This window comes from Nannobrachium achirus (genome assembly GCF_963921795.1).
Source record: "Nannobrachium achirus genome assembly, chromosome: 24".
NCBI lineage: Eukaryota > Metazoa > Chordata > Actinopteri > Myctophiformes > Myctophidae > Nannobrachium > Nannobrachium achirus.
In genome coordinates, this window is record NC_137831.1 from 33,456,988 (window position 1) to 33,473,166 (window position 16,179).

At 46.0% G+C, this 16,179-nt stretch overlaps 1 protein-coding gene across 2 annotated transcripts in view; it reads left to right on the forward strand.

The window, feature by feature from the left end:
• The window catches only part of nhej1 (nonhomologous end-joining factor 1), a 53,086-nt gene extending 37,453 nt beyond the window's left edge, over positions 1-15,633 (forward strand). For both annotated transcript variants that reach the window (XM_080720742.1, XM_080720743.1), the window contains exons 7-9: positions 11,532-11,712; positions 13,716-13,855; positions 15,217-15,633. In XM_080720742.1, coding sequence (XP_080576868.1) covers positions 11,532-11,712; positions 13,716-13,855; positions 15,217-15,282 — 387 coding nt within the window. In that variant the 3' untranslated portion in view covers positions 15,283-15,633. The remainder of the gene's footprint in view (positions 1-11,531; positions 11,713-13,715; positions 13,856-15,216) is intronic.
• The last annotated feature ends 546 nt before the right edge of the window (positions 15,634-16,179 follow it).

Here is a 16,179-nt window from a genome sequence, read left to right on the forward strand (position 1 = left end):
TTCTCAGTTTAGCAGGCCTCACAAGGGGCTGTCAGATTTTCTCCCTCTGGTAACATCACCAGAGGGACCTACTGCTACTGCTGTGTTGTGTGCTGTGCTGAGTAGGGATTGGGGAAGGGTGGGCAGGCCTGAGCAGGAGGCGGGAGGAGCTGGGAGAGGGTTGATGTAACAACCAGATTTGTGTGGAAATATAATTTTGATATACACAGATTTATAAATAAAATACATTTTCGCGAGGGCCGAACTAGTAGTTTCAGACTGTTTTCAGAGAGACCACGTGACATACTGTATCATACTATGATCATTTCAGGGGCGTGTCAGCGGTCCTTTAACCCATTCAGAACGGGTACACATTATGGTGTATCATTATTTTATGCTTTAACTATTGAAAAATAGCAGATATACAAGCTCACAGCGCGGCACCGAGTGCCGCGCTGCGAGCTTGTAGATCTGCTATTTTTCTGTGTCTTTTGAATCCTTCTAAGGTTTTTTGGAAAAACCTATGTTTCTATGTCAGCAATCTGGCCAGCCATCGTCAAAGAAAAGGTCCTTTTCACTTAACTGGAGCTCAGTTAGTCTGTTCTTGAGAGACTACTATGTCAGTGGTTCTCAAACCTTTTCATGTGAAGGACCCCCAAAATGACATGCCCCATCTCAAAATATTTCGTTCCAGGGACCACCCAGAAGCAAAATTTGAGTTACAAACGTTCGCTTTGAAAATACATATAGTCAAAAATGTGCACACATTTTCACGACTTTTTAAAAATAGCAGATCTACAAGCTCGCAAGCTTGTATATCTGCTATTTTTCAATAGTTAAAGAATTCAATAATTCTAATTCTAGTAAAAATAAAAAATGTAGTACTTTTTCCACCACTGGTCTGTGCTGACTGAGAGACCTAAGGGGAAAGGTGTGGCCTTCGCGTGAGCACCTCGGTCGGGCCCGGAGGACGGACTTTGGTCTGCTGCAGCGACTGACGTAGAAACATGCGTCTTTCAAAAACCTTAGAATGATTTAGAAGACATTTATAGAATCGGGTCAAAAATATTCAAAGACAAATCTTCACGATTAGCAGATCTGCAATTTTTGTAATAGTTAAAGGATAAAATAATAGTTAAAGTAATATGTGTTTCCCGGTCTAAATGGGTTAAAGGACTGCGTTGAACTTGGGGGAGAAATGCAGATGAGAGGTCGTTGACCGGCCTCTGCAGTTACTTTGTACCCTACTGTATATCAGGGGTTTTCAAAGTGGGTGACGGGGCACCCTGGGGTGCCGTGACGGCAGTCCAGGGGTGCCGCAAGATAATTTGATAATATTTGGAATTTATTTGGACACTAAATATTCAGTAGCATTTTAAACTTTGAAGTACAAAGTTATTTTCAGTCGTTTCTAACCAAAATGGCTATTATCTCAACGTTTTCCTCGCAACATAATCACTAAAATATCGTCACTGTCGGGCAGAAACCTCGTATCTCCAGTTTCAAATGTTTACGTCTTTTGGTAAAGCAAAGCCCTACTTCATCATACAAGGCTGTCGCACAAAACTAGTGAAATCAGCCGATCTACAAGGTGTGTGCTTGTAGATCTGCTGTTTTCACTAGTTTAGTACATTTTATAGATGATAAATACAAAACGAACGGTTTTGGACATACAAGGTTTCCACCCGACAACGACGATATGCTATAAGTATAAAGTGAAAATTATAATGTAGGGGTGCCTCAGGTTAAAAAAGTATTTAGGGGTACCCTGAGACAAAAAGGTTTGGGAACCCCTGCCCTATATGATCTGCCTCTGTTAGCATTCCTTCACACAGGTGGAGTGAGCGGCAAAACAATCACTGCGTCTTATCAACGCTTGGCTAACTTTCCCTGCAGATGCGGTCAGATGGTCTCTTGCTTTAACCAACCACCCTTGCGTCCATATTTTGGGCGTATGTTTTAAGAGGGGAGCATTTCTGTGCAAAATACTGTAAGTTACAGTATTTTGCACAGAAATGCTCCCCTCTTAAAACATACGCCCAAAATGATCTGCAATGATCTACAAGCTTGCAAGCTATTTTTGGCATAGAGATTTGGTGAATTGACCCCAGGGGTCAACAGACGTGCGCGCGCACGTGTGTCTGTGCATGACAGGAGAGTGTTTTTTGCAGGTCTTTCAGTTCGAGTGTATCAAAAAAGCAACTGGGTTAACTTAAGCACCAATGGTCCGAGTCGTCCGAACAGTTTAACATTCACCAGGTTAGCATTCACCAGTGTCGGTAGGTTAGCATTTCACCAGGTTAGCATTCACCAGCATCGGCAGGTTAGCATTCACCAGCGTCGGCAGGTTAGCATTTCACCAGGTTAGCATTTCACCAGGTTAGCATTTCACCAGCGTTAGTTTTACTGAGGTTAGGGTTAGGGTTAAGGTTAGGTTTAGGTGTATCTCAGTCCCCCCCGACTTTTGGCAGCCAATCACAAGCTTCCGCTGCCTTAATCCGGTTGCTTTTTTTGACACACTCGGACTGAAAGACCTGCAAAAAAGCACTCTCCCGACAGGCGACAAAGACGAGATTAAGTTCCAAGATTTTGAAGGTGGCTTTTGATTTATAGACGGCGGGGGCTGACAAATTGAGCTCAAAGTTTCAGGCCATATAATCTTAAGTGAGGGTGGGTGAGGGGGGGCACAAGTGGGTTGTGGGGGGGGGGCGGCTGGGGGGGATTAGAGAACGTTGGCTTTTCCACCAACCTTTCTCTCCCTCTCGTGCCCCCCCCTCCCCTCCACCCCTTCACCTCGGAGCACATTAGTCCCTCTGTGCCCGAAGGAGAACTAAGGCTCCAAAACCCAGGGCATACATTTATTTTTTACGATATTTAAACAAACAAATAGCAAAAAATAAATCAACGTGAAAACCTCGAAAACCCCTGACCGACGTGTGTGCTCTGACTGGAGCCCCCTCGGCTCTGACAGCGGAGCGCGGAGAGAGAGACCACCGATTCGGTCAATATTTGAGGAGCTAATTTGGAGAGTTTGTCCTCTCTCTCCCGTTCTTGAAAAAAAGGGGGGGGGAGCGAGATAGAGAGAGTGAGAGAGGGCTTTAGTGAATGAGGTGTGTTTTCCTATATGTTGGCCGTGCGTCCGCATAATGTCGCTTGAGTTTACACGCACCCTTATCTGTCAGCTCTGTGGTCCAGAGGGAGAGATGGTGTGTGTGTGTGTGCGTGTGCGTGTGCGTGTGTGTGTGTGTGTGTGTGTGTGTGTGTGTGTGTGTGTGTGTGTGTGTGTGTGTGTGTGTGTCCTTAAGTGCACAGTACCATACATGCGCGAATGCACGCGTGCTCGTATCCCCCGTTGCGTTGTTCCTGTTTGCCTGCGGAACCCGCGGTCAGCTGTGCCAATAACGTAGCTATGATTACGGAGCCTTATCGCAAAACGCCGTCACTCGGCGGCCGTATCACACACACCTCGCCCTGTGACTCCCCCGCCCCGGGCACCTGCAGGGCACAGACCAGGTTTGCTGTAAAACAAACACGCCCCCGTACGAAGGCAACCGGGCACAACCGGGAAGGAAGCCCTGAAAGTAATACCTGACTTGCGGATCATACCAGTGTCAGTCTGCCTTATGTGGATTATATGATCGTCACAATTTTGCCCCCCCTTCTTACCTTTCTTTTTATCTATGGAAATAACGATACAATGGGAACTAAATGAATTTCACCCACTTTTGTATTTCTGTAAACCTGTGATGGGGCAATAAAGCTTGATTGTGATTCTCAGTGTGCTTGTGTTGTCCCCCATGGTTTTATTGTTCTGCATGTTAGCTTACATGTCATGTGTAATTACATATCGTCGTTGTCGGGTGGAAACCTTGTATGTCTAAAACCATTCCTTTTCATCTTTTGGAAAAACAAACTAAACTAGTGAAAACAGCTGATCTACAACACCTCGCGGTGCGAGGCGTTGAGTGCTTGTAGATCTGCTGTTTTCACTACTTTTGTTCGACGGCCTAACAATTTGAAACTTGGAGATACAAGTTTTCTGCCCGACATTGACGATATGTTGCTGTCGGGCAGAAACCTCTTATCTCCATATTTTTACATTTGGCGTTTATCCCATAGTTCAACCCATTTGGACTTGCATCCATGTCACTCTAGATTTTAACCACTTGAACTTACTTTTCGCTTTAACTTACTCACTTTAACTTAAAAATAGCAGATCTACAAGCTCGCAGTGCAGCACTTTTGAGAAATCATGAAAATTTGGGCAAATCTTTGAATATAGCGAACATTTGTAATTCAAATGTTTGCTTCTGGGGGGTCCCTGACCCTGATACAATAATATTTTGAAATGGGGGTTGACATGAAAAGGTTTGAGCAACATTTTTATTTTAGTGTCCGTTTTTCAAGAAAAGGTTGACTATAGCTCCTTTTGAATTAGTATTTCTCTATTGCAGTATTGATACTTTTACCCATTAAGACCTGGAATTATTTTATACTTTAGCTATTGATAAATAGCAGATCTACAAGCTCACAGCTTGTAGATCTGCCATATTTGATTTTTTTTCTTTTTTTTTTCAAATCTTTGAATTTATCATTTTAAAAGCAAACATTTGTAACTCAAATATTCGCTTCTGGGAGGTCCCTGGTACAACATATTTTGAGATGGGGGGTCTGCGGCCAAATACATGTAATCTTGGGGGTCCTTAACTCATTTACCGCCTCCCCCGATAGTCCCGAGAAAATCCCAATGTCCTTCTCTGCCAGGCCCGATAGTCCAGAGAATTTGCTTTTATATAATGTAATGTTTAATTACACTCTTCCCCAGCCTGTGACAAAGTTTGAGCCGTCTGTCATAAAGGGAACCAACAATATCACTCATCAAAGTAAGTGTGTTTGAAAACAAGAGTGTAATAATGTATAAATCTCAATAAAAATGAATAAAACTCCCAATAAACCACAGTGAATACATTTAGCGTGGCAGAGCGCAGCCCGCAGAGTGCAATCAGCGGCACAATGGCCACACGCATGTAGAGGGATGTGGGGCAGGGATGTGCAGAGAATGTAGAGAGGCAGGGGCTGACATTTCTAAAGGGGCCTTTTGGTGGACAATTCTCTTGAATGCAGCCCTCAGTTATGGTATGGAAAGGGGACATCAGTTATGGTATGGAAAGGGGACATCAGTTATGGTATGGAAAGGGGACATTTGCTTTTCTTTTACCATAAAAAAAACAAAATGCATTCGTAGTTTGAAGAGGGCACTTTTTACAGATGGATAAAAGGGCAGGGGCTCAAGCCCCCTTTGATGTCTATGTGTGTACATGCCTGGTGCAAGGGCTAGCAGAAGCGACAACATAAACGGAGCAGCTGGATCTGAGACCATTCTGCACAAATCAAACAAAATCCAGTAAAATGTTCACTTGGAAAGCCATGACCTGCCACATGGGCCAACACAACACACAGCTTCATAACCCCCAAAGTCTCCACAGCAAAATATTATGTCCCAGCCAGACAACAAGATCAGAGCAGGAGAATCACAAGGGAAAAGTGGGACTGAGTCTGAGTTACTAGGGCCCAAGGTGGAAGGGGCTTCATTATTTTATACTTTTGCTATTGAAAAATAGCAGATCTACAAGCTTGTAGCGCGACACTCGGTGCCATGCTGTGAGCTTGTATATATCTATTTTTGAAATTCCCCTATGAAGAAAATTCATGGGGGGCCCGCAGTGAATCCTTGTACCCAGGGCCCAGCATTTGGTCCGACACCCAGTTGGAACAGATCCTCAGCCTCTCTGAACCAAACAACCCACTACAAACACATAGAAAGCCTGGTGAGGCGAGGTTACAAACAACACATCACCTACTGGACAAGATGCAGCGCCGTCGGCCCCACCAACCGATCTTCAAGCCCTGCTACGGGAGTGGAGAGGAGAAAATATCCCCCCCCCCCCCCCCCCCCCCGGCGGAGTCCTCAGTCAGGCGACCATTGTTCTCGGTGGTCTGAAGAAAAGCAACGCGTCGCGTCCATATAACGTCCATCGGTATGTAACAAAACTGGTGAAAATAGCAGATCTGCAAGCACACAACGCCTCGCATCCAAGCGCGACCATGGAGCCTGATGGGAGGAGTTGTTCTAGGTGTATTATATTCCAGTTCTCACGAAAGGGTCGCATCCAAACTCCCAGCGGTGTAACAAAAAAAAGTAGTGAAAATAGCAGATCTACAACGCGTCGCGACGAGTGGAATCCAACGAGGAAGAAGCGCAAACACGACGATCATCATTGTCAGTAAGTTTATTGATGTTGTTTCCATCCAAACCTAAACTACTGTTCTTCCTCCTCACTTGGCTGGCTCGGGCTGGCTGCTGCTGCGTTTGTGCACGCGCATGTGCGCATGTTGGAGGCGCGCCGCGCAACAGCGCAAGTGCTTGCAGCCTGAAAAGAAGGAAACGTGCTCCCGGAGCAATATCACCACTGGGCGTGTGTGATCGCTGCAGTCTGTTCCGTTCTAAAGCCCGCCTAGTACTGTATCCGGTTATGTAACACTCACATGCATGCAAGAAACGTTTCCGCATCCGTTATAGACCCAGGCCAGATCAGCAACAAGCAGAGTAACTTGATTCCTATCAGTTCTTTACCAGGCCAGCTACAGTAGTTACACATGAGAGCACATCAACAGCATGAGAGCGATTCTTTATTCATGCAGGGCCAGGTCAGCTCAACTCTATTTCAGTAAGCGGTCTGAAGGGGTTCCGGGTGCAGATTCAAAGTATAATTCAGTGAAAAGATATAATCCGCACTCCCAATATCCAGTTTAAGAGTCTTTTTTATTGCAGAATAGCAGCAGCAGCAGGCAAACAAACAGACGCGTTTCGGCTATGCCGTCATCAGTGTTAACATTTCAGTTAACACTGATGACGGCATAGCCGAAACGCGTCTGTTTGTTTGCCTGCTGCTGCTGCTATTCTGCAATAAAAAAGACTTTTAAACTGGATATTGGGAGTGCAGATTATATCTTTTCACTGAGCGATTCTTTATTGGCATGAGAAAACATAATGTTTACATCGCCAAAGCAAGTGCCACAAATAAAATAAAAACAGTTGAATGTGTGGAACATATTTACAGTTATACACATAGGCCTTATATAAAGTTATACACGTGTGTGTGTGTGTGTGTGTGTGTGTGTGTGCACAGATCAAAATGTGATCTGTGCAAAATAAAACACTTGAACGTTGAATAAAAGGTAAAAAGCTTATTTCTATTTGTGTGAAGTCAGTAAGACGCCCTAAGGGCAAGAGGTGACCTATTACAGCCCTATTACACTATTCCAGTTATTGCCCTATTACACAATTACACTTATTACACTAGTACACTTATCTGATAAGTGCCTGACGCCATAAATACAAATATCAACTGAGTTATTCGCTCGAAAAGCCATCAATCACAAAAAGGTCAATATCTCCAGTTCTTTCAATTATAGCTGGATTTTGGTAAAAAAAAATTGCAATTTTGAGATGGCTACAACTATAGAATAAAAAGCCTTTTTTATTTTTTTTATTTTTTTGGTGAGACTAGAGGTTGTCCTTCATTTCAGGTACTGTATGACATTGTCGAGCGAACAAATGTCAATATAAAAAATATATATACATTTCTTTATTAAACAAAATGGCAGGAGAGCCATACAGTCAATGTTAAAATGGCGGCCAATGTGTTAACTCATATAGTGCCAATCCCGCGAAGACTCGTGAAAAGTACTCGAGTACCCGGAGTGCCAATCCTGAGTATACTCGTGAAAAGTAATATATTACTGTAACGGCGGATACATTACCGAGTACAATGGCCGGAGGTCCGGAGACGAAATCCGTCGCTGATTTCGCATCATCACGGCTCCACGAGCACAAAATAGTCCCATCCATAACATTGAGGTGGACGGCCGATCTCATCTTTAACGTCCATTATCTCAAAACTACACTTTAGAAGCTAGGATGGAGGCAGATGCTCGCTTATGTTACACATGTATAAACGCTCCGGTCCGCCATTACACAACTCCACGTGGACAACGATCGGTTCCGGCGCAGGACGCGATGACGTCAGACCGGAAGTGTTTGCGCTGTGGACTTCTGGCCTTCAAAATAAGATAACGGGGGTGATGCCAACCTGAGACTGGCATCGTGGACTTTATAATCCGTTAATTTCATGGGCACTAAATGAGTTAAGGAAAATGTTTGAGAACCACTGATTTAGAAGAAGGATTTAGAAGACATTTATAGAATCGGGTCAAAATATTCAAAGACTTGCACAAATCTTCGCAGCACGGTACTCTGCCGCTGTGAGCTTGTATATCTGCTATTAAATGGTTAAAGCATATAATAATAGTTAAAGTAATAATGTGTACCAGTAAGACTCCCTAATCGGGAGATAAGCGACCGTAGGTGGCTTATCTCCACAAATAGGGCAAAAATGTGTTTTTCCCAAATCTTCCTGATCCATGTTGATGACATGAGTGTAGACATGCTGTGTAGTCATATTCGTGATTTTAGGGCAAAAACTGTAGGAGCAGTGTCCAAAAATGTGTTTTAAAAATCGGCCTGAAGGTGGCGCTAGAATAGGGCCATGTGAGAAATGAGGGGTGGGGTCTCCGCGTTGCCTTGGCGGACGAATAGGTACCGGCCCCGGCTCTCCCGGACGCTCCTAGCCCGAGTTACGGCATTTTATGTGCGCTGCAGTGGCAGGGGGTCCTCCACTGGGGGCGCCACCACTTTTGCATCCGTTCTGGAGCAGCAGGAGTCGGTGGTCCCCGGGAATTCCCCGTGAGCAGCCCCGTTGGGGTGGTCATTTGGTCATTTTTGCACATTTGGTCATTTTTTACATCTGGGGGTCCCCCAGGGACCTGGGGGTCCCTGGGGCTCCGGGGGTCCTTGGAGGTTGTAGTTTGGCAGGCAAGGAGTGTGTGTGTAAAATCTGGCATGGATCGGGTCAACGGGTGCGGAGATATAAGCAGGGAAAAAGTGTGACGTGTGACGTGTGAGCACATTTGGTCATTTTTTACATCTGGGGGTCCCCCAGGGACCTGGGGGTCCCTGGGGCTCCGGGGGTCCTTGGAGGTTGTAGTTTGGCAGTCAAGGAGTGTGTGTGCAAAATTTGGCATGGATGGGGGCAACGGTTGCGGAGATATGAGCAGGGCAAAAGTGTGACTGACTGACTGACTGACAGACAGCCTGTGGAGGTTTTGGTAGTAAATGCGACCTACGGTCGCAATTAATGCGTTCCAAAAAAAAAAAGAAAAAACACTGCTGTGTACTATCATATTCACCCTCACCTTCTGATCTACGCTTTCCCTTCCAAGCGTCTCTTCTCCTCTCAACGAGCAGTCGGGACATATTTGCGTAGGTCACATCCTATTTCTGGTTCTCCTCACCTTACTCTTATTTTTGGTTTTCCATATTTCAACGGCAAATACAGTATATTGGCCTTATGAAGTCAAATATTTGATATACATACATGGCAATGTGGTCATAGGAGTTACAGTACATATTACATTACAGGCCTCGTATGAAAAATCACAGTGAGGTTCATTCCCAAATGCTACAAAACAACAACAACAACTACTAAAGACTCACCGTTGTCTTCGGTTCATGTGCTGAAGTATTGCTAATATTGTGTGTTCCAGTCTTAAAGGGATATTTCACTTTCAAAAAAAAATTTGGTCATGTTATTGTCTAATCAGGCAATAACATGGGTCACATGAGTTACCAGAAACAATCACACACACACACACACACACACACACACACACACACACACACACACACACACACACACACACACACACATATATATACCAGTAAGACTCCCTAATCGGGAGATAAGCGACCGTAGGTCTCGCTCGAAGAGGGCCATGTGAGAAATGAGGGGTGGGGTCTCCGCGTTGCCTTGGTGGACGAATAGGTACCGGCCCCGGCTCTCCCGGACGCTCCTAGGCAGAGTTAGGGCATTTTATGTGAGCTGCAGTGGAGGGGGTCCTCCACTGGGGGCGCCACCACTTTTGCATCCGTTCTGGAGTACCAGGAGTGGGTGGTCCCCGGGAATTCCCCGTGAGCAGCCCCGTGGGGGTGGTCATTTGGTCATTTTTGCACATTTGGTATTTTTTTTACACCTGGGGGAAATTTTGGCATGGATCGGGGCAACGGTGGCCGAGATATGAGTAGGGGGAAAGTGTGACGTGTATGTGGTAATGTTTTTACACCTGGGGGTCCCCCAGGGACCTGGGGGTCCCTGGAACTCCGGGGATCCTTGGAGGTTGTAGTTTGGCAGGCAAGGAGTTTGTGTGGAAATTTTGGCATGGATCGGGGCAACGGTTGTGGAGATATGAGCAGGGCAAAAGTGTGACTGACTGACGGACTGACGGACTGACAGACAGCCCCTGGAGCTTTTGATAGTAAATGCGACCTACGGTCGCAATAAGGATTAAGGATTAATTCAATCTGATTAATCGCACCTTCTATCCTCACAAAGTCCTATTTCTGACCATTGTGTCTTTCTCAGTTTATGGACAGATCTATGTAAGCAGGTCTCAGAACGGGCTGTCTGATTTTAGGTCCGATTGTGACATCACAATCGGGACCAACTGCTACTGCTGTGCTGAGTTGGGCAGGGGTGGGCAGGCCTGAGAAGGAGGCAGGAGGAGCTGGGAGAGCGTTGGGGAGGGGTGGGCAGGAGGAGTGTGGGGCCCAAATTGGCTCAATAGTGCAGTCCTCCCACTGAGGACAAGGTGGTACTGCAGCTGAAAATGCTCTGAAAGCCAGGCAGAAATGACAGGGGCTGGGGGCACGGTGGCGCAGTGGTTAGCGCTTCGCCTCACAGCTAGAAGGTCCTGGGTTCGATTCCCGCAAGGGGACGCTGTGGGTGCTGGGGGCGTGTTTCTCCCTCCGCGTCATCAGCGCCCACACCTTAGGTGGGGTCGGCGATAGGGCCTTTCTGTGTGGAGTTTGCATGTTCTCCCCGTGTCTCCTAGGGTTGATACCCTCACAAAAACATGCAGTAATCCTGGTCTCAATAATGCCTCCCCCTGGCCAGCCGGGGCGCTTGATGGAGGGGAAAGGAACTGGTTGGAATAACGTGTTCCTTCCACGCGCTATGTCCATCCCGGGGATATCCCCCCTGTCAGGTGAAAAGAAACAACTTGGACTACTCATGCAATGAAGGAAGCATGAGGTCAGTCCGTTGTCTCCCCAGGCGCGGCAGAGGGAGAGCAGAGCCCAGGATTACATAGACAATACGCACTGGGTGAAAAATGGGTTGCAAAATCGTGGGATAAAAAAAAATTAAATAAAAAAAAGAAATGACAGGGGTTCTGTATTCAGGAGTGGTAATTTAGCCTCAAACCTTTTGAAAAACGTTTTTGGGACACCAACAATGTTATATAAATTATTTTTAAATGCATGGTGTAGAACCTTTAATGGAATAAAATGTGCTAACTTACTGATTCTCTCTCTCTCTCTCTCTCTCTCTCTCTCTCTCTCTCTCTCTCTCTCTCTCTCTCTGTGTGTCTCTCAGACTCTGCCCGAGCTGTGTTCCAGGCAGCCGGTGGGTTTCGGGTTGGCGGGCGACCTCCAGGCCCTCTACGGGACCGTCGTGGGCCACGGCACGCGCAAACGCAAGCGGTCGGAGGAGAGCCGCGACCTGCAGTCTCCTCCCACCCAGCAGCACACCGAGGTTGACCGCACCCCTTCCACAGGTCAGTGGTGGGAAAGGTTACTCAGTTCCAGTACTCGGGTTACAAGTAAAAGACCAGAAGGGGCACGGTGGTGCAGTGGTTAGCACTTCGCCTCACAGTTAGAAGGTCCTGGGTTTGATTCCCGCCGGGGGAAGCTGTGGGCGCTGGGGGCGTGTTCCTCCACCCGCGTCATCAGCACCCACACCCTAGGTGGGGTTGGCGATAGGGCCTCTCTGTGGTGAGTTTGCATGTTCTCCCCGTGTCTCCTTGGGCATAGGCCCTCACACAAAAACATGCAGTAGTCCTGGTTTCTATACTACCTCCCCCTAGCCAGCCGGGTGCTCCCCAATGTCCCCTGGCGCGGCAGGGGGAGAGCGGAAACCAGGACTATAGAGAAAAATGGGTTGCAAAAAACGTGGGATAAAAAATATATATAAAAAAAAAAAAGACCAGAATTCAAAATGTACTCAAGTAAAAAAGTACAAAAGTATTGGTATGATTATGAAAATGTACTTAAAGGAGTAGTTCACCCCAAAAATGATTTTTCTATTGATTACTCGTGCCATGGAAACCTACTCTTATCTCTGCAACCGTTGCCCCTATCCATGCCAAACTTTGCACACACACACTCCTTGGATAGCAAATCACAACCTCCACACCTGATTTCTCACATGGCCCTCTTCTAGTGCCACCATCAGGCTGATTTTTGCAAAACACATTTTTGGACACTGCTCCTACAGATTTTGTCCTAAAATCACACAAAGCGGTACACAGTATTTCTAAAATCAAGTCATCAACATAGATCTGTCCCATTTCCCATATTCCCTCCTGATTGCCTACGATTGCCTTCTAAAGTTTGTGTATGCGACCTGAAGGTCCCTTATCTCCCGATTAGGGAGCATTACTGGTAAAATCTTTGTCTTGGGAATGCGACAAAAAACTACAAATATTATTGAACTCAAGTGTCCTTAGGCGTGAATAATCAATAGAAAAAAAGGCATTTTGGGGGTGAACTACTCCTTTAAAGTACCAAAGTAGAAAGTACTCATTGTGCAGAGTTTTCAAAACAATCGTAGCAGAATCTTAACTGCAAGCTGACAATGCATTGCGTCGCGACGCATTGTGAGCTAGTAGATTATTTTCAAATAATTATATTGGAGTAAAAAGTACAATATTTGCCTCTGAAATGTGAAAACTGTAAATTCTCCAGGAAAGTAAAACATACCTCAAAATTGTTACTTTACACCACTGTCTCCAAGTCGTCTCGTTTTGACTCGGTTTAGGGGGGGGGGAAAGCACAGAAAGAGAGGGCTTTAATGAACGAGGTGTGTTTTCCTATATGCACCCGCCGTGCGTTTGCATAATTGCATAATAAACAGTGTGTTTGCATAATGCCGCACAGGTTTACATGCACACTCATCTGTCAGCTCTGTGGTTGGGACGGGGGACGGGGGTGCAGTGGGGGTCTGTGTGCGTGCATGTGTGTTTGCAAATAATATGGACCAGAAGTCCCCAGCTGAGCGTGTTCTACTGTCTAGTGGTGGGGGGAAAAAAATAAACATTCATTTCGGTGAACGGACGATTTCGTTCATGTTCACGGCAATGATCCGTTCACGTTCACCGTTGAGTTTCATTGTCTAGTGAAAAACACCATCGCGTGAGCGTTATTATTGCGACACACGTTCAACCCGCCCTCCTGTCCCCGTGTACGGGGGGGGGGGGGGGGGGGGACTTTAGCCAAAAATAGCAGATCTTTAGCAGATCTTTAGCCAAAAATAGCAGATCTACAAGCTTGTGAACTTGTAGATCGGCTATTTTCAGCAAAGAGGTTTGGTGTAGAGGGGAAAAAGAAAAGACTAATTATAGAGTAAAAGGTCAAGTGTATTAAGTATTGATGGTTCAACTGGTTAAATACATGAAAACACAAATTGACATGAATCCAGAATACACTGATGATTGTGCTGTCAAACAATGAAACTATGCAATCTATGAAAAGGTTGTGCTTCATCTCTCTCTCAACTAAGGGGTCCTTCGCCAGAAAACGTTGAAGACCCCTGCTTTAGGTGAGTCGGCTGCGAGCGCTGAGCCGGACCGTGGAGCCAGAGGTCAGAGTCGTGACGTTGTGAACAGTCCTGGTCGGATGCCCACCAGCACGCAACCGCAGGTGAAATCACGAAACTGTGTTTTATTTTTATCCCACGATTTTGTAACCCATCTTTCACCCGGTGTCAATATTGTGTAATGTAATCCTGGGCGCTGCACTCCCTCTGCCAACCTGGGGAGACAACCGACTGACCTCACGCTTCCTTCTATGCATGAGGAGTCCAAGTTGCTTCTTCTCACCTGACAGGGGGGAGTTTCCCCGGTTGGACGTAGCGTGTGGAAGGACCACGTTATTCCAACCAGTTACGGGAGAGTGTTTTCTGCTGGTGTTTCAGTCCGAGGGTGCGTTCGGAAATGCGCACCTGGTCTGGTTAGGGTTAGGTTTAGGCATAGTTTTACTGAGTTTAGGGGTAGGGTTAGGGTTGGGTTTAGGCATAGTTTTACTGAGGTAAGGGTTAGGGTTAGGTTTAGGCACTCACTACACTGAGCACACACCCGGTGCGCATTTCCGAAAGCACCCTTTGATACACTCGGACTGAAACCCCAGCAGAAAACACTCTCCCAACCAGTTACCTTCCTCTCCACCAGGCGCCCCGGCTGTCCAGGGGCTCCTGGTGCAAACTCCACACAGAAAGGCCCTTTTGCCAACCCCACCTAGGGTGTGGGCACTGATGTTTCATACAGAGTTCGTTTCGTCTATGAAAGATGTTCGACAACTACCCTTTTTTTCACTGACGAAACTAATTAATAACTAGAACTGCACTCTGTCGAGGTGGCAACTTGCGCCACTGGTATCACCACTGGCGATGCCAATGACATTAATGGCATCACCAGGGATGCTCGTCCTTAATTGGCTGTTAATGATAACGTTGCCAGAAATGCTGGTCCCTGAATGGGCTATGGGGCTTAAACACACACAGCTACCTACCTACCTACCTACCTACTTACATGCGCAGCCGAATGCAGTACTTGCACGCTCTGCTGGCGCAATGGTGCTGAGCTTGAGTGTTGCACTCTGAATAATAGCAGATCTGCAAGCTCACAGTGTGACGTGTTGTGAGCTTGTAGATCGTCTATTTTCAGCATGCAATGATTACAATCAGTCGTTATGATGCCATCAGAGCCGACTGAGCCAGCCCGGTTATCCATCAACGGGTCCCGGCTTTATCGACAGCAATTGTCTCTTGCCAAAAAGCTGCCGATGGCTCCCTTTCGACAGCAAACGCTTCGGTGTAGTTAAAAGCTACCGTTATGGAGGAGTTTTTGGGGGAGACCAAAAAGTATGGAATTGCAATAATCCAAGCGGGAAGTGAGGAGAGAGTGGACACTGTTAGGAGCGAGTGAGGGGCGAATAAGGCGGTTTATATTTCGGAGAAAATAGTACACTTGGAGAAAATAGTACACTTGCTTTGTTCCCTACAGAGTGTGCCGGGGACGGGCTCCCCCTCGAAACCGAAGAAGAAGAAGGGGAAGGGACTGTTCCAATGATACCCAGCGCCAAGGGCAACGTAGAAGACAAACGAAGAGCATCTGTCCAGAAAAAACTTGAATATCAACATTATACATCAGCCTATATTCCTAAAATGTAGAGCAGAGGTTTCAGATTAGTTTTTCTTATTTTTTTAAGCATACTGTGTATAAAGTTGTATTGCAATTGTTTTTGATAGATTTCATAGACACAGTAGCTTCATAGACTTGTTAGACAGCCCTATCGTTGTGTAGCATTGTGTCGGATTCATGTTCATGTGTATTTTCTGCCAGTTAACCACTTAAACCCTTGTTACTTAGAAAACTCGTACTTGGTCAGCTCTTTTTCCCCTCTACACCAAACGTCTTTGCCGACAATTATCCGATCTACAAGCGGTGTGAGCTTGTAGATCTGCTATTTTTGGTGTCCCATCAGAAAAGGGGATACTAGGGTTCAAGTGGATGTTAAAAAAGAAGATAAAAGGTTTATATCACATAAAGATTTGGCACTGTAGTAACTCAGGCCGCGACCCCCAAAATAATCATATTTTAACTGCGGACCCCTCCACCCCGGCAAGCACTAAGTGAAGGAATTCGATTTTGTACAAGACTGTTCTATTGTGAAAATAGCCATTTTAGAGGTATTAAAAAGTCCTTAAATTGTCATTTTAGAAATGTGCAGATACCCTCTCTAGTCTATATGCTACAGTCAGTTTGGGTAACTCAGTGAGATCGGGGTAAGAGCGCTCGTTTTGTAGTTCACCACACACCCCTAACACCACCTGGATCAATTCACTTTGATTGTCTCTTATCAGCGCACCTGTGTAATTCTGCGTATTCACAATGAGATGGCGACAACAGCCATTCACTTGTGTAGTGGCTGACGTCACTCGTTTGCGACCACTCTTTCTTTGTTTA